This window comes from Idiotropiscis lumnitzeri, chromosome 15 (assembly GCF_059441095.1).
Source record: "Idiotropiscis lumnitzeri isolate Australia: NSW breed Sydney's pygmy pipehorse chromosome 15, RoL_Ilum_1.0, whole genome shotgun sequence".
In the NCBI taxonomy this organism is placed as follows: Eukaryota; Metazoa; Chordata; class Actinopteri; order Syngnathiformes; family Syngnathidae; genus Idiotropiscis; species Idiotropiscis lumnitzeri.
The window spans coordinates 15,506,202-15,525,498 of NC_142405.1; the positions used below are offsets into that span (position 1 = coordinate 15,506,202).

At 41.4% G+C, this 19,297-nt stretch overlaps 1 protein-coding gene across 5 annotated transcripts in view; it reads left to right on the forward strand.

Annotated features, from left to right (window-relative positions):
• Positions 1-19,297, forward strand: part of engase (endo-beta-N-acetylglucosaminidase) — a 60,923-nt gene that overhangs the window by 22,536 nt on the left and 19,090 nt on the right. For 4 of the 5 annotated variants that reach the window (XM_088316193.1, XM_088316191.1, XM_088316196.1 and 1 more), the window contains 6 exons: positions 1,031-1,179; positions 1,283-1,434; positions 2,357-2,505; positions 3,048-3,219; positions 7,030-7,133; positions 7,314-7,425. In XM_088316193.1, coding sequence (XP_088172319.1) covers positions 1,031-1,179; positions 1,283-1,434; positions 2,357-2,505; positions 3,048-3,219; positions 7,030-7,133; positions 7,314-7,425 — 838 coding nt within the window. Of the gene's footprint in view, positions 1-221; positions 400-1,030; positions 1,180-1,282; positions 1,435-2,356; positions 2,506-3,047; positions 3,220-7,029; positions 7,134-7,313; positions 7,426-19,297 lie in introns of all 5 variants that reach the window. The other variant, XM_088316194.1, reaches the window with a different exon arrangement.

Here is a 19,297-nt window from a genome sequence, read left to right on the forward strand (position 1 = left end):
GCCTCCTGCCCAGGAGACCACTCCATAGAAAATGACTGATGAAACCACAGAGTCATAGAAGTTCCTGAGGAGTGTTCCCCGAACGCCAAGTCTGCTCTGACCCTTCCTATAGAGAGCGTCTGTGTTGTAGCTCCAGTCCAGTTTGTTGTTCAGATGAACACCCAGGTACTTGTAAATTGAGACCCTCTCAACATCTGTTCCCTGGATATTCACTGGTGCAGGTGGAGAGTGCCGACGCTTGCGGAAATCCACCACCAGCTTTTTGGATTTCCCAGCGTTGATTTGGAGGCGGTTCTGATGAGACCAGTCCACGAAACCCTGCGTAACCCCTCTGTACTCCCGATCGTAACAGTCAGTGATGAGGCCGACAATCGCAGAGTCATCAGAGAACTTCTGCAGGTGACAGGTTGTTGAATAGTGTTTGTAGTCTTAGGTGTAGAGGGTAAACAGGAAGGGAGCCAGAACAGTTCCCTGCTGCGCTATATAGTCGTGTCAAGTTGACTAATCTTGGCAGCCCTAGTTGACGAACATAATCCTTGATTCATGGATTGTATATTGCGCGATTATACTGCTTGCTAAACATCAATTTGATTCATTGATTCACTTGTACTTTATTAATGGTATTGGGAGGGTTCCCTCGAAGAAAGAAGGTTCCAAAGCTATAAGTAGGCAAATTAAAATAGGTGAGAGTAGATAAAAAAATAAAAGAATGACAGTTAAAACATTCAAATATTTAAGTGGCCATATTAAAGTGACATAGTAAACATAAAGATAATATCTTAACATGTTAAATAAATAAAATGAAAAATATCGGTGATTGCCCCATCATTGCACTGATGCCGTTTTCTTCTCACATGCAACAATGTGCTATGCTGATTTGATTTTATAATAAACAAATAATTGAAATTTCCAGCAATCACATACACTTTGTCCTATTTTATTATTTTCTCTATAAACCTTTTGTTTCTTTAGATGTTCATACTGTAACTGCAATCACCTTAGTTTACACTTTATGCTTTCGTTTGTTTAGGTTTGTTCAAGGTACCACTGCAGAAGCTCCATATGCCTTTTACCACTGGCAGTACGTTGATATTTTCAACTATTTCACTCACAATTTGGTGAGCATTCCTCCCGCAGTCTGGACCAATGCTGCACATAAACATGGAGTACTTGTTCTTGGTGAGCCTAAACCCACATTAATTATTATTTTTACGCTTTCATTATTTTTGCCTTCATATTTGTCTTCACTAAACCTTCATACAATGATTGTGATGCTCTTTAGGGACTTTCATCACAGAATGGGCTGATGGAGCAGTGACATGTGAGACCTTCCTTCAAGAAGAGCTGTATTGTAATGTAGCTGATAAGCTGGTTCAAATTAGCTATTATTATGGCTTTGATGGCTGGCTCATTAATATAGAGAACACACTCAGTGTGAGTATTTCCTTCATCATATTTTACAGAATTTTGCTCTAAAACATTTTGTAGGCAGAAGTGCATTGTCCTTGGAAATACGTAGATACAGTGGAACCTCTGGATTTGAAAACAAACGTGCAATTTGAAATTACTCGGCCATCCTATTTCAGCCCTTAAGTCCCCTGAAAAAAATCCTTTCAAGAGAAACCAGGTCGTCCAACACTCACTCAGTCGTGCGTAAGTGTGTTTAATAAAGGGCATTCTGATTCTGATTATGAGGGGTATTTATTCGAGTCGGACTAAGTATGAATTCACTGAAGGCCTACATGAAGGCCACTGACAAATAATAGATTTCTCAAAATCAAAAATTGAAAAGTTTCCTTGAGACATTATCAACAATAAAAGGGATAATGAACAGAAACAACCACAATAAGTGTAATAATAACAACAATAAACGATAACAATAACAACAGCCGAATGATACAAATTCTGACTAACCTGACCAGACTCAGTATTTGGTTGGGCCACCCCGAGACCAAACCAGGGTTTCGCATTGTCAACGCGTATTCCAGATGAGTCACCAGATTGTCATGGCAAGGCATACGTTTTTGCTAATGTCCAAGCTTCTATTTGATATATATCATGATACTATTTACAAAAGAAATACTTGCATATTTCTAACCGAAGAACCAGGTCCTCAATGCCCTTTTTTGTTGTGTTTATAGATGAAATATACCGGTAGTATAATATACATAATACTGTGAAAATTCAGCCTGGTACTGCTAGAACACTGAAGATGTACTGACAGTATTTTTTTAGTCTTAGTTGTGAAGATATGGTTCAGATAATGGATTTTTTAAACTTTTATTTCATCTCGACCAATTTTAACTTTTACATATGCCCCCTAGAATTGTGTGTAATTTGTGTCATCCTCTTGCAGAACGTTGCAGTGAAGAAAGCACCTTTATTCCTGCGCTATCTCACAAATCAGATGCATAAACAAGTCCCTGGCAGCATGGTCCTTTGGTATGACAGCGTAATTGAGAATGGAGAACTAAAATGGCAGAATGAATTAAATCAGTCCAACAGGTATTGATTTTTCTAATGCAATCAATCAAAAACTGTCAAATTAAATTAATGTGGGTTTACTTTTTCGGGCAGCTGATCGAAGAGTGTGACTTTAAATGCCTGCATTAAAGATGAGACCTGGAATAGACTGGTAACCAATCCAGGGTGCGCCCCACCTCTTGCCAAAAGTTAGCTGGGATAGGCTCCAGTTCACCGTTATAAGGATAAGCGAGATCAGAAATGGATGGGTAACTTTTTAAGTGGGACTAAGCTGTGTTTCAAGAAAAAGAAATTCAACAAATATTTATCTTGAAAATGTTAGTCTACAATTTTTCTTTTTTTTTATAATTGACTTTTAAATTATGTTCTGCTAACTGCTGAGACTGCATGCCTTGTCAGGATTCCCATAAGCAGATTCTCACTCTCCAAACTGCTCACAGAAGCAACATTCCTGAGATTCTACTTGCATGTGTGAAATTATTGCTTACTGCTTTCTTTTCCTTTTCACATTAAGTTTAAAATGATAACTGAACTATCAGTTGCACACTGTCTTTCCATGACAGGATTTTTTTCGACGCATGTGATGGTTTCTTCACCAATTACAACTGGACAGCACAAAACCTGGAGCGGATGACTAAATACAATCACACTAATGGACGCCAGGCTGACATTTTCGTGGGGATTGATGTTTTTGCCCGTGGCAAGGTGGTAGGAGGGATGTTTGAAACTCATAAGGTACATATATTTTGAATGTGGCTATGTGTGTGTCTCATTGTTTTAAAGTGTTTTTTTTTTGTCTAATGAACTAACTTCAGTTTATTAAAAACAACAGTGTCGTTTTTTGGGGGGAGTGAAAACCAAAATACATTAAAGAAAATAATTATTTGATCCCCTGCTGATTTTGCTGTAGCTTCTTTTATGTAGGCCATGGGTCTGAGTCTTTAAATGTACTTTTTCCATCTTTGAACTGAGAATTCAAGATGAAATTGAATTACAAAAAATGCCCAGCCATCTTGTGAGAAGGTCAACCACACCTCCCAGCGCGTAGGCCCCCACGAGGAAAGACTGGAGCACAAAAAAAAAACCAACTACTCTAAAAGACAATACAATACAAGAAGATGACAGTAGAATAAATAAAATAGTCCTAAATTAAAAGACAAAAATACATTATTCAAAAGCCAAACTAAAAAGCTGTGCTTAAAAATATTAACGGTCTCCGCGCACCCAATTTTCTCTGGCAGGCTATTCCATAGCTATGGACCAGAATGACTGAATGCAGCATCACCATTTGTTTTGGTTCTCACCCTAGGAATAATTAAAAGGCCGGAGCCAGTGGGCCTCCGTGAGGGTTGATAAAAACAGGTCAGATAAGTAAGATTGCCCAAGACCGTTAAGACATTTACAAACTAACAAAATCTCCTTAAAATCAATACTGAAAACCACGAGGAGCCAATGTAGGGATTTTAAAACTGGTGTAATGCGCTCCGGCCATGTAGTCGTCGTCGGCGCTCATGCCGCTGAATTCTGCAATAATTGTAAGATGGATATACTATTTTTGGGAAGAACAGAGAGCAGGGCATTACAATAATCTGGATGACGAGATAAAATCATGCATTAGCTTTTCCTTGTTTGCATCAGAGAGAATTGGGGGACTATTCTTAAGTTGTTAAAAACAATCTTAATGAAATTTTAATATGAGGAATAAAACTGAGCTCAGAGTAAAAATTGACTCCCAGGTTCTTCACACATTGTGAAGGTTTAAAATATTGTAGTTTTGATAAAATTTTCTCTCTGACCTTCTGGGCCGATAACTAAAACCTCTGTTTTCTCCTGACTGAGCTGTAGTTAATTCTCATGATTTATTATGTAAAATACAATTTAAAAGGGTATCAATAGGGCCTGCATCATAAACAGACATTGAAATAGCTTTGTGCCATCAGCATTGCTGTGGATCCTGATAACATCCCCAAGTGGAAACAGACATTAAAATGGATTGGGCCTAAAATTGAACCTTGGGGTTTTGGAGGAACATGTGTCGATATTTACAAAGAAACATCTGCCTGTGAGATAGGAGTAAAACCAGTTCAAAGCAGTACCAGTTTTTAAGTCTTTGAATAAAATGTGGTGATGTACTGTATCAAAAGCAGTGTTCCAATCGCACCAAGACTGTGAGATTTTTCATGTCAGCAGAGCACCTGATATCATTTAAAATCTTTGAAAGAGCTGTCTCTGTACTACTATAAAATCAGATTGATATTTCTATAAAATATGATTTGCATTTAAACAATGATTTAATTGAAAAAGTCTTTCTAAAATCGTTCTTAAAAACGGTAAGTTGAATACCGATCTGTAATTATTAAAAACGCTAGGGTCCAAACTGCTCTTCTCCATAAGGGGCTTCGTTTTAAAAGGTGGCAGGGAAGACACGTGTCTCAAGAGAGCAATTAAATATGTTTAAAATATGTTGTTCGAAGAATCCATAAAATGTCTTTAAAAGAGATGTGGGAATTGGATGTGAAAGGCAAGTTGTTGCTTTACTTGGGAAAAACTCAACAAAATGTCCATGCACAATTACATTTAATTAAATCAATTTTTTAATGCTAAACTCTTCAGCGTTTTCTGAGGTAAAACTGACTGTCCAATATAATTAAAACTTAGATTTTGACGAGCTAAAAGACTATCTTATGTCATCAATTTTACTTCTGAAGTCTGCAAAGTTCTCAAGTTCGCAGATATGTCAAGACATACCCGAGCCCTAAAACAAGCTAAAAAAATGAAAAAAGGGGGCAGGGGTCAATACTGCGTTAGTCATATGTCAATGACAGTCCCTCAGTCCCTCAGGTTTGAGGGCAGCTTTTGTGACAACTCAACCAGCAGTGGGACAGATATATCAACATTAACAGGAGTGATCAAACGATGCCGGGGGAGGGATGTCACTCGTCATTACACTAGTTTCAGTCACGATCATCCAACATAACTAATACAATACAATGCAATACAACTTTATTTATATAGCGCATTTCACAACAGCTGGAGCTGTAACACAGCGCTTTCCATATTGTGTAATATATCCATCCATCCATCTTCTGTACCGCTTCTCCTCACTACGGTCGCGGGGGGTGCTGGAGCCTATCCCAGCTATCTTCGGGCAGTAGGCGGGGGACACCCTGAACTGGTTGCCAGCCAATTGCAGGGCACAGAGAGACGAACAACCATCCGCACTCACACTCATACCTAGGGGCAATTTAGAGTGTTCAATTGGCCTGCCATGCATGTTTTTGGAATGTGGGAGGAAACCGGAGTACCCGGAGGAAACCCAGGCAGGCACGGGGAGAACATGCAAACTCCACACAGGATGGCCGGAGCCGGGATTGAACCCACGTCCGATGCTGTCTCTCACTGTGAGGCCATCGTGCTAACCAGTCGGCCACCATGCCGCCCTGTGTAATATATATTAGCGTGTAATTAGAACACAAATGAAAACACATAAACACATACAATAGATACTAGAAGAACAGCAGAATAGTGACAGTCTCATGTTGAGTCAAAAGGTAAAAAAATACGTCTTCAAACTAACCAGCATAATAGAGAACAATGAAACAACCAAAACAAAGAACAAAGAAATATGATTAACACAACACATGTATCTCGCATGTCATCCATATCCCAAGTACTGCAAAGCATTCTGGGAGGACTTCAGCCTCAGCCAATCAGATAGCTGGTTAGAGAGATGTCGTGATTGGTGTTCTTTGGGCAACCCTTGATGTTTCTTGCTTGCAATATCTTATACAATACAATAGTATACAACATTATCCATATAGCGCATTTCACAACAGCCGGAGCTGTAACAAAGGGCTTTACATACATGAACCTGACATTGTGCTTTAATAAGACAAACTACGACATCGTGGACTGGGGCCCTTTTATCCATCTTTCTCCCATACATACATACTGGTCTCTTGTAACTGACTGTCTCAAACCGTGACCAACAGGAGTGCTTACACTATGTATTTCTCCCCGTCAATTCCGCAGCACTTTCTGTCTTAAGTTTCAGTAACAGATAGTGCTAACATGCACTGTGAAATGCTCTCAGTTGGGCAAGCGTACTACTCAAAGTCACACGTGTACAGATGGAACTCTGTGCACAAGGCACCCCCGCATTATAGGACGCTCCGTCCGTTTTGGGGTAAATTTGGGACTTTCAGATGCGCCTTATGGTCGTCAAAATACAGTACTGACCTAAAAAAGTATTGAAAATGGCTTGCTCTTTGACTATGCAATGTTGTGCAAGTGATGGTTTTGGAGCTACAGTGGAACCTCGACAGAAAATAGCATCCACTCGATACGCTCCTTCTTAAGATTGGTTCGTAATTTGTAAAAATAACAGACCCATGTGGTTACTGACCAATAACACAGATTTGTGGAAAAGAAATCACCAAAATTGACCAAATTCAGATATGGGATTTTTCCACCAAAAGTGTCTCCAGTAAAAATATTTTTATCATCAGCAGATCATTCACTGCAATTACCTTCTCGTCTTTACAGGCACTTGAACTCATCCGAAAGTACAACTTTTCTGCCGCAATCTTTGCTCCTGGTTGGGTGTATGAGACCCAAGAAAAGACTGACTTTCGTCAGAATCAGGATAGGTGAGGTGATCACAGGAGTTTGCAATACAATACAATACAACTTTATTTCTTTTTTTATTATTATATGCATTATATACTGCATAATTATTATTATAATAATTAGTATTTAAACTTGTGAATGTGAATTAATTTTTAGAAATTACTAAAGTAATCATTGAAAACATTTTTTTTCATCCGTAGATTCTGGACTCTTTTGAAAAACAACCTGTACATCCATCGTCCAGCGGTGATGCTCCCTTTTGTTTCTTCCTTCTGTCAGGGATTTGGGAATGCGGTCTATTGGAAAGGAAAGGTACAGTACTGAAAGAGGTGGCATAAGACCACTTGCTTACCTACTTACTTGGTTTGGTCATCAACATTGATATATGATTGTGCAGATAAAATAATTGTACAAATTAACATAGCAAATTATGCAGTAGTATTGTATGGATGGGTACCAAAGTTGGTACTTTTGGTACTACCGTTTACCGTAATTTGTTTCAAACGTCAGATGTTGTTTTGTTATATTTGTCAGAATTTGTATATTGCCAAATAAATACTAAATTCAATTTGTTTATTAATTTGACAAACACACATAAAAGTACCGAAAATTGCTATTATTGAGTTCCGGTATTGTTTTCCAGTTGTCCAGGTAATGGGAATCTGTACAACACGTTCAAACAAATACTGTATCTCTACCCCAACCAACCTCCATCCCCCACCTCTGCCAAAAATAAATTTTCAGGCCCCAAGATTATACTCGCTTTAAGTCAGGCATGCCCAAGCCACTACTTGAGATTCCCTATCCAGCCTGTTTTAAATGCACCCCTAATGCAGCGCACTTGATTCAAATCACGATCGTTATTAGGGTTTTGCAAGCCTTGCAAATGAGCTGATCATTTGAATCCGGTGTGTTGGAATAGGGATACACCTAAAAAACAGGCTGGACAGGGCCTCTTAAGGACCAAACATGTGCACCCCTGCTTTAAGTCATGCGTTATAAAAGCCCTTTTTAAATGTTAGTGAAATTGACAATGGAATCACAAATTTGAATGTCTCTGAAGTGGTTAAATGTTAAATTCAGCCAAAATATTCAAGCACAATATGACTCAAAAGTCAAAACTTAAGAGATATATGGTATGTCCATATGTAACCTGAGGGTTGAGTAACCAAAAGTGTCGGTTGTGTTTTCTCGTTTTTATTTTGTATAATGACTATTGACAAGCATAACAGTCTCCAGAGAAGCTCCATGGTGTTTACACTTTAATGAGAATTGAGACTGCCAAAATTTTACTTCCAATGTCACCTACCTATTTAGAAATGTCATTTATTTATTATATATTTTTTTATGATGGGTAAAAAGCCATTTTCATGAAAAATAAAAGAAGAAAATGGAAAATCCCCAATGAGTTGTCACCAGTGTTGTTTTTGGCAGTCATTTTAGATAAGTCTTAATCTTAGTCTTTTGGATGTAAATGCTTATTAGTTTTCATCATATTTAGTCATTCCTACTTGTGATAGTTTTAGTCTAGTTTTAGTCAACGTAAACTCCCCAAAAAAGTTTTAGTCAAGTTTTTAGTCGATGAAAACTCAAAAAAAGTCTTAGTCTGTTTTAGTTAAAAAATGTCAGACAAGGTTTCCACCCAATAGCAAAGACGTTCTGATCAACTACTAAGGATTATGCATTACAAACATATAAAGTGGTAACAGTGGAATCAATGCTCCTTGCTCCAAAATTCGCCAAGAACCAAAGCATTTTATTTGGCAGCTGTTGTGGCTTTATTTGACTTAAAGCAACACAAATAAATAATATAAAAACGTTTTAACATCATGGACTTGTAGTAGACTTGTTCTAATACAGTAGCACAAGTACAAATTCTATATAACATGTCTTCTTTACTTGTAACAGCTTGCTGTTATCAGAATGAAGTGGCCTACCGAGTGTCACTATTGCCCCTGTACGGTGGTGCGCGTGCCCAAACGAGGATAGGTTCCACCAGCATTGCAATTTTTTGAAAGACACATTAAATGTACAATAGGAAGGGATATCCTAAATTATTAAAGTCTGACAGACCACAGGCTAACAATTTCGTCCTTTGTCGTCTCGTCAACGAAAATTCATGTACGTCATATCATGTTTCTGTCACCCAAGAGCCACGTTTAGCTCGTTATCTCGTTATCATCATTACAAAAAGGGGAGTTGACAAAATGGTTTACGAAAACAAGACTGGTTGACACTATATCGTGGTGGAGGGATTTGTGTGTCCCAGTGATGCTAGGAGCTAAGTTGTCATCCATAGCTAACAGGTTAGACTGCGATGGCAGAATTATCTGGCTCCTAGGACGTGAGGGCAATCCTCTCACCACGATTGCAATTGCTTATTTGTCAAAGAGGTATGAGCACTTTTAATGACAATCATTTAAGTGAAGCAGGACTCACAGGTGTTGGCAGAAGATAACATTGTTAACACAAAAATGGCTCGTCTTTTGTGTTTGGATATTTTCCCTTCTCAACACGTTTAGCCCAAAAGTTTGTAAAGTCTTCATTGTCAAACGCTAGATTGATTTTACTTGTATTTTAATTGACACCATTGCAGGAAAGCATCATCAATGCCAAGAGAGGCAAAAAAGTATTGGGCTAATCTACTGCAAATTTGAACTACAACTACATGGGCCATGTTAAAATCATGAAATTTGCGTGAAAAGTTGTCCTTCAGTTCGTAAAAAAAAAATCTGACATTTCTTGAGTCAGCCTGGCACTTAGTGATCCCTCAAGTCTCAAAGAGTAAGAAAATGAAGCATCCTGTACTTGCTCTCAGATGAGAAATGTATTAGTTTCGTTTTCAAATTCAGCTAGTTATTCATTTACTATAGTTATACATTTACTACGGTAGTATCTTATGTTCATGTCTGCCTCTTTAGTTCTCTGTCTAATGAATTTTCTTTTTTTTTTGTAACTTTTTCTTTTTTGAACACATACCTCAGTATAAGAAACATCATATCTGACAGTATATTTCCTTTTTTTTTAAACATATATATATATATATTGATATATATATATATATATAATCCCCCACCCAAACAAATACAAATGTAAAAAATAATATAAATAAAAATTCAAAATAAAAAAATAAAAATACAAACAAAAAAGACATGGTATTTTCACCTTCCTACTTTTCAAAACCAATGCCCGTTTGTACATACAGTCCAACCAAATCTTCGCCTATCAATGTTGTACATTTTCACCAATTGATATATGGAGGGGAAAAAAAGAAAAAAAAATACACATCCAAAGATAACTGTAACAAAATGAACAGTGAACCTGTCAACTTCTGTAGCTTTTAATTAGAGATCAAATCTCTCCATTTTCATGATGGCGGCGCGCATGGACGCAGCGGCTAACAGCTCCCCCTCACAGTGCTCCTTTTTACTTTTTATTAGTGTTTGCTTGCTCTTATTGGCATCAACTGAGGCACAACATCGATATACCCGCCAGGACATCGTGAACATTGGATATCGATGCGAAATAACCATCACAGAGGAATTTTGCTATGATCGCAAAATTCCGAACGAACTGGCGAGGCTGCCCGGCTCACCGTGGCTGGTCATCGGGGCCGGGAGGAGGCGCAGGCGACGCAGAGAGAGGAAGCAGAAGCGAGGCTGCAGGTCCGGTGTCTTGCAACGGCTGCGACGGCAGCCCCAGAGGCAGCCACTACCGAGTCTGCACCTCACCAACGCCAGATCCGTGGTCCACAAAATCGACGACCTGGGATTACAAATCCTGGGAAACCGCTATGTGCGCGATAGCAGTGTGATCGTCGTCACGGAAACCTGGCTGCACGCAGATGTCCCCGACGCTAGCATCCAGCTGGCCGGGCGCTCGCTACATCGCGCGGATCGGACGAGGGACACCGGTAAGAGGAGGGGCGGGGGGCTCTGTGTTTACGTGCATGAGAACTGGTGCGGCGATAGCACGATCGTCGAGAAGCACTCTTCCCCCGACATCGAGTTCATGTCCGTTAAATGCCGGCCTTATTTTCTCCCGAGGGAGCTAACGGTAGTGATTGTCACAGCTGTTTACATCCCTCCCGACGCTAGCACTAGCACGGCGCTCTCGCTACTCGCGTGCGTCATCAATAAACATCAGCGGGCCCACCCTGATGGCGTTCACGTAGTAGCGGGAGACTTTAATAAGGCCAATTTAAAGACTGTTCTCCCAGAGTTTCACCAGCATGTCAAGTGCCCAACGAGGGGAGACAACACTCTCGACCATGTGTACTCGAACATCAAGCACGCATACAGAGCCCTCCCACTCGCCCCTCTCGGCCAGTCAGACCACCTGTCCTTGCAGCTCGCACCTGCGTACACCCCTCTCAGGCGCAGATTCAGGCCTACCACAAAGACTGTGAAAACCTGGCGTGACGACGCCATGAGTGAATTACAGGACTGCTTTCATGACACAAACTGGGACCTCTTTGATCATCAGGACCTTGATGTCTACACGCATTGTGTACTGGACTACATCAAGTTCTGCATGGAAACTGTGTCCCAACATAAGACTATACGGACCTTCCCAAATGCGAAGCCCTGGATGTCCAGCAGGGTTCGCTCTCTCCTCAAGGCCCGTGACGCTGCCTTCAGGTCAGGCGACAAAGCCCAGTACAGGGTGGCTCGTGCTGACCTGAGCAAAGGCATCAAGCTAGCCAAGGCAACCTACAAGGGGAGGCTGGAGGCCCACCTTGCTAGTAACAGACCACGGGAGGTGTGGCAGGGTCTACGGAGCATCACCAACTTCCATGGCAGCAGCACGACCTCTGTAGACCCGAGTGCATCGCTGGCAGAGGAGCTTAACTGCTTCTTCGCTCGCTTTGACTCGCCCCAACCGTCACACCCCCGCACTTCAAGCTCCAACTCCCCCCCACTCATCGTAGAGGAACACGATGTGAGGCGCGCGCTCCTGGCGGTCAACCCCAGGAAAGCTACTGGACCCGACGGAATACCAGGCAAGGTCCTCAGAGCATGTGCCCACCAACTGTCACATGTTTTCTGCAGGATCTTCAACCGCTCCCTGGCTCAGGCAGTCATCCCCTCCTGCTTGAAAACTTCCACCATTATTCCTGTCCCCAAAAAGTCACCAGCCGTCCACCTGAATGACTACCGTCCTGTTGCTCTCACACCAGTCATTATGAAGTGCTTCGAGAGGCTGGTTCTCCAGCACATCAGGGACTGCCTTCCTCCCACTCTGGACCCCTACCAGTTTGCATACCGGGCTAACAGATCCACTGAGGACGCCATCGACACTGCTCTGCATGTTGTGCTGGGCCACCTGGAACGACAGCAGAGCTATGCAAGGATGCTCTTTGTGGACTACAGCTCGGCATTCAACACGATCATCCCAGACATCCCGTCGCCAAACTGGACACTCTCGGCCTCCCTGCCCTCACACGCATCTGGATTAAGGACTTTCTGACCAACAGACCCCAGACTGTGTTGCTCGGCCCCTACACGTCCTCCACCCTCATGCTGAGCACCGGTTCCCCCCAAGGATGCGTGCTGAGCCCTCTCCTGTACGCCCTCTACACCTACGACTGCAGCCCGGCCCACGGCAACAACACCATCGTCAAGTTTGCTGACGACACGACAGTGGTCGGTCTGATCTCGGAAGGTGACGAGACAGCCTACAGAGAGGAGGTAAAGAGACTGACAACTTGGTGCAAGGACAACAGACTGCACCTTAACACTGCTAAAACAAAGGAGATTGTCGTCGACTTCAGGAGGAACAAGACGCTGCCGCCCCCCCTCTGCATCGAAGGCGTGTGTGTGGAGAGGGTCCACACGTTCAAGTTCCTGGGAGTACAGATCTCCGATGACCTTTCTTGGAGTCACAACACCACAGCAGTGGTAAAGAAGGTCCGCCAACGTCTGCACTTCCTGAGAGTCCTCAGGAAATTCAACCTGGACAGGAAGCCGCTGCTGGCCTTCTACCACTCGTCCATTGAGAGCCTGCTGACGTACTGTGTCTCCACCTGGTACAGCGGCTGCACTGAGGCGGACAGAGTGAGGCTCCAGAGGACAGTCAAAACAGCGCAAAGGATTATTGGCTGCCCTCTCCCCTCACTGTCGGACATCTACACCGCCCGGTGCCTCAGAAGGGCTCTCAACATCGTCAATGACAATACCCACCCAAACTCACACCTGTTCGACCTGTTGCCCTCTGGCAGGCGCTACAGATGCATCAAATCAAGGACCAATAGACTGAGAAACAGTTTCTTTCCGAGAGCCATCTCCATACTGAACTCTCACACACACACGAGACCACCCTAACCTTGCAAAACAGCATTGTGATGTGTTTCTATATGCCCTATTCAGTACTACTTCTTTATTTATCTAATTTATATATTTGTCTGTATTATTGTTGTATTGCACTGGAGAGGGGAGCCCTCTAATCTCGTTGCACACTTGAGTACAATGACAATAAAGGGATTTCTATTTCTATTTCTATTTCAAATAAAATCCAATCTGATTGGTGCTATGTAGTCCTTCCAACATTCCCAAATTCTGTTAAATTTATCCCCCTCTAATCTCAGTGTAAATGTCAACCTTTCCATCACCTATATATTATGAATCACTTCAACCCAATCTTCATACCTCGGTATCTCATTGTTCTTCCACTTTCTGGTAATCGCTTTTTTACTTGCCACCAACATTATCTTATGCATATATTTATCCCCAAATCTGGTCAAATCAATTCCAGGTTTTCCCAAATAAAATGCATTAAATCTAAGTGGGGGATCTATCCTCAGTATTTTATCCATATGTTTCTTCAGCTCTTGCCAATAACTGCTAATGTAGGGACACCCCCAAAACACATGATAATGGTCTGCTTTTTCCGCGCCACACAATCGCCAACACTTTGTATCACAGTCTTTCGTCTGTGACGGTGTCCTAAAAAATCTCACAACATTTTTCCACCCGAATTCCCTCCAAGACAAAGCAGAAGTTGTACTCCACTGCTATTTATTCATCTCTTCCCATTCTTCAACCGATATGACAACATAAGCGTCTCTCTCCCACTTCTCCTTTATAAAATGTATCATTCCCCTTTAGGTCTTCAATTCCCTGATAAAGCTTTGAAATGAGCTTTTTCCCCAGTCTGGACTGCTGTGCTGAAGTGAACATCACAATAATATTGGGCCACCTCCCCTCCCAGGTTCTCCCCCTTGTTTGAGTTAGATAATGCCGCATTTGTAAGTATCTGAAATGATCCTGATTTGATAAACCATATTGCTCTTTCAACTCTTGAAAACTCTTAATGACTTCCTTATTTAAGAGTTCCCAAAATATTATAGGTCCACTTTTCCAGTTTCTAAAACTCCTGTCCGTTCTGTTGGGAATAAAGTCTGAAGCATACCCAATCCATCTTAGAATTTTACTTTGGGTTTTCAAATTGTTCCTGGTAGGGATGTCAGACCAAATCTTGAGTGATAAATTCAGCCATGGGTTTGACCCTTCAATAATATGTTTTTTCAGGTCCACTACTATAGCTTGTACAGGAACACAATCGGTTGTACCTTCTTCAATATCTTTCCATCTAGCTGAGTAAGAGGAGTCGCACACATTCAATAATATCTTTAATTGGGCCGCCTGATAGTAGCTCTCCAAGCATGGGAGTGCCAGCCCTCGTTTATTTTTAGGTCACTGCAACGTTCTGTTCCTAATCCTCGGTCTCTGCCCCTGCCAGACGAATCTTGAAATCATTTTATCCCATTCCCTAAATTCCCCTCCTGTTACCTCCACTGGCAGACTCTGAAACAGGTACAGAAACCTTGGCAATATATTGATTTTAATCGCCTCTACCCTTTGTGATATGGTCATATATGGTAACAGATTCCATCTGGAAATATCTAATTCAGGGGTCTCAAACTAAATTTACCTGGGGGCCACTAGAGGCAGACTCTGGGTGAGGCTGGGCCGCATCAGGTTTTCCGCAAGAAAAAAAATCTAATCTTCTCAAACGTCTTTATTTTTATTTTTTAACACAAAATAAGATTTAAAAATAAATAAGGAATTAATAAGAAAATAAATAAGGAATTAATAAGAAAATTAATCAGTAATAAATAATAATAATAATAATAATAATAATGAGTCAAATGTCTGTATTAACAGTTCTTTAATCTTCTTCTGAACATGAATTGTCCTGAACATGAGTGGAACATTGAACTGATCTTGTGAACATGGATTCTCATGCCTACATCTTGCTGCTAGAGACATGGCAGCGCTTCCTCTCGCATAGCTGAGCCACAAACAAAAGTAAATAATAAAAACTCAGTTTATATTTCGATAAAGTTTTCAACAAGCCTGCTCACTAAATAAAACCCGGAAGTAATTTTCAGGCGCCGCAAAATTCGAACATTCATCAATCAAACCCCTACTAAAAAAAATTACAATCCTACCCTCGTTTTAAAGCTGAAGATGTGGTAGGTTCGTTCAGCTCCGCACAAAACACTGTAAAGTGCCAGTCATCTCAAATTCGCGGGCCGCACGAACATTAAACTTTCATAATAAGGCGGGGGCCGCAAACTATCATCCCGCGGGCCGCAAATGGCCCGCGGGCCGCGAGTTTGAGACCACCTGATCTAATTTAATCCTTCTAATCAATGGATCAAAGTTAGTGGCTTTCAATTGTCCTAAATTTTGGGGAAGATTTACGCCCAGATATTTGATTGCTTCGGAGTCCCATTTTATCTCATATTTGCCCATAATCTCCTGGGATGGTCTATAATTGAAGGTGATGACTTGGGTTTTTTGTATATTAATTTTATATCCTGAAAGATGCCCATAATCTATAAGGGTTGACATGAGTGCAGGAAAGGATGTGTCCGGGCTGGATAAGTACAATAAAACATCGTCTTCAAAAAGGGCTATTTTTTGTACTCCTCCCCCCATAGCAATACCGGTTATATTCTCATTTAGTTTTATCCAATTACTCAGAGGTTCAAGAAATATGGCAAAGAGTAAAGGACTCGCCGCACATCCTTGTCGACATCCTCGTTCCAGTGTAATAAAATTTGACAGACTCCCGTTAACCCTAATCCTAGCTGTAGGTGTGTTGTACATAGCCTGTATGGTCTTAAATAAAGCTCCTGTGGAACTGAAACTTTTCCAGTACTTTATACAGAAAATCCCACCGGACTGAATCAAACGCTTTTTCCGCGTCTATCCCTACCACTATTGCTTCCATCCTATCTTTTACCATATGGTGAAGCACGTGGAGGGTGCGCCTGATATTATCCTGCGTCTGTCTCCGTTTTATAAAACCTGTCTGGTCCAGATGGATTATGACTGGCAAAATCTTTTCTAGACGTCTGGCTAAAATAGCTGTGAACAATCTATAGTCTTGGTTAAGAACACTGATGTGCCTGTAATTGGAGCATTCCTTTCCATCCTTTGCCTCCTTTGGAATCACTGATATAATTGCCTCTCTCCATGAGGAGGGAATTTCTCCCTCCTTTAACACCCAGTTAAATGTTTTGTGTAAAAGTGGTATCAATGTTACCCTCAGCGATTTATACCACACTTCGGTATACCCATCAGTTCCAGAAGATTTATTGGGTTTAAGATAAGAAATTGCTCTGTTTATCTCCTCAACTGTTATTTCAGCCATCAAAGATTCTCTTCTCTTGTCACTTGGGGTAAATTTATGTTTTGAAAAAATTGGTCCAACTGGATTTCACCACCCGTTTTTGGTTGAGCATATAGATTTGTATATTAGAATTAGAAATCCCTTTATTGTCATTGTACTCAAGTGTGCAACGAGATTAGAGGGCTCCCCTCTCCAGTGCAATACAACAATAATACAGACAAATATATAAATTAGATAAATAAATAAGAGAGTGCAATGGAATTTAGTACTGAATAGTGTATATAAAAACACATCACAATGCTGTTCTGCAAGGTGAGGGTGGTCGTGTGTGTGTGTGAGAGTTCAGAATGGAGATGGCTCTCGGAAAGAAACTGTTTCTCAGTCTATTGGTCCTCGATTTGATGCATCTGTAGCGCCTACCAGAGGGCATCAGGTCGAACAGGTGTGAGTTTGGGTGGGTATTGTCTTTGACGATGTTGAGAGCCCTTCTGAGGCACCGGGCAGTGTAGATGTCCGATAGTGAGGGGAGAGGGCAGCCAATAATCCTTTGCGCTGTTTTGACTGTCCTCTGGAGCCTCACTCTGTCCGCCTCAGTGCAGCCGCTGTACCAGGTGGAGACACAGTACGTCAGCAGGCTCTCGATGGACGAGTGGTAGAAGGCTAGCAGCAGCTTCCTGTCCAGGTTGAATTTCCTGAGGACTCTCAGAAAGTGCAGACGCTGGCGGACCTTCTTTAAATCTGACCTCAGAGTGTCTAGTTTTAACTGCCTTAACCTTTTAAGATAAGCTGATTTAGCTATTATCTTCCCTCTCATAACAGCCTTACATGCATCCCATAGCACCGCCGGGGAAACCTCCCCATTATCGTTTTCTTTTATATACATCTTGAGTTCTTTCTCAATTTCATTCTTTGTTTGTCCTTTTAATATATTTGGGTTCAATCTCCAGATTGTTGTTTTTTTCTCACTTGCCAGGCAAAATGTTAAATAAAGAGGACTGTGGTCTGAAAGATCCATTACCCCGATATCACATGTTTCAACTTAATACATACATGTCCTTAGAATACATGAAGAAGTAATCAATCCTTGAGTATACACTGTGCGGCGATGAATAATAATGTAGTCCTTACTGGAGGGATGCAAATCTCTCCATACATCCACCATTCCCAGTTCATTTAATAGACCCTTTATTTTTTTGCGAGTCATGTTTTTATGTGTTGCCTTTCCCGAGGAGTCTAGCTGTGGGTGTAGTCTTAGGTTCAAATCCCCCCCAGCAATCAGAGTGCCCACTGCCTGTGATGTCATCAAATCAAACATCTGTCTGTAAAAATTCCACTCTGAGCCCGGTGGATCATATATATTAAGAAAAGACACCATCTCCCCTTCAAGTTTCCCCTTAACCAATATATATCGCCTCTCTCCATCACCAATCACTGATACTTTTTCAAATGAGATTTTCCCCGAAATCAAAATAGCCACCCCTCTCCGGTGCCCTAATTTGTAAGAAGAGGAAAATATTTGGCTGTAAGTTTAGCATGTTCCTTCTCTGTCAGATGGGTCTCCTGCAAAAATACCACCCCAGCTTCATCTTTTTTCATCTTATTCAATATCTTACTCCTTTTAGTTGGGTTGAGTACACCATTAGCATTATATGAGACTACTCTAATGCTATTTTTGGACGCCATTGTCCTTCGGACCAAGTGACATTTGACTCTTTCTCCCTGTCGTATTTAACCCCCTTTCGCTACAGACACAATGTTGAAACACAATGTTGAACGATGTACAGTGTTGAACAAATATTTAACAAAACATTCACAAAACAAACTTCCTCAAGTGAGGTCTGAATGTTGACCTTATCTGACGCGGGGTGCAGAGGGCCCTCGCTGTTAAGAACAGCCCTGTCCATAAATCTGCAACTAAAGTGCTACTCCGACGTCCTTTGCTTGTGAGGATATACATTAGAGAAGAAAGCAAAACACACGAAAAGACCCGTATAAAACGCTGCAACATTAAGAGAACTGAAAGCACATTGCTTGTGGGGGTTTGAAAAAAACACGCCTACGAGAAAAAAAAAAAAAAACACTCGTATAGATAGTCGCAACCTGAAGAAAACTGAAAGCACATTGCTTGTAATGATATACACGTGAAAGAACACACACACGAATGAAAAAAAACACCAGAACAAAACGCGGCATCCTGAAGAAAATTGAACGCACGTCTCTCACCTCTATCGTCCCGAAAGGTTTATCTCTCCTCAATCCCTTTACATAATCAAATGTTCACCTTTTCATGTCATGTAGCGTCCCGATTTTTTTCGAAAAGCTTGCAGTTTCTGTTTATATCCAATCGGAATCGCCGTTGTTCCACTTGCTTCCGCCGTACGGGTCTTCGTCCACGTCAGTCGTTTGATCCGCTCCGTACAAGTCTCTGGTGTCTTCACAACCTCCACCTTGAAGCCTCGGGCAGCCAGATCTTTCGTCGCCTCCGCCGCCGTGTTGTAGACGCGTGTTTCTCCTTCGTAGTACACCCGGAGCTTTGCTGGAA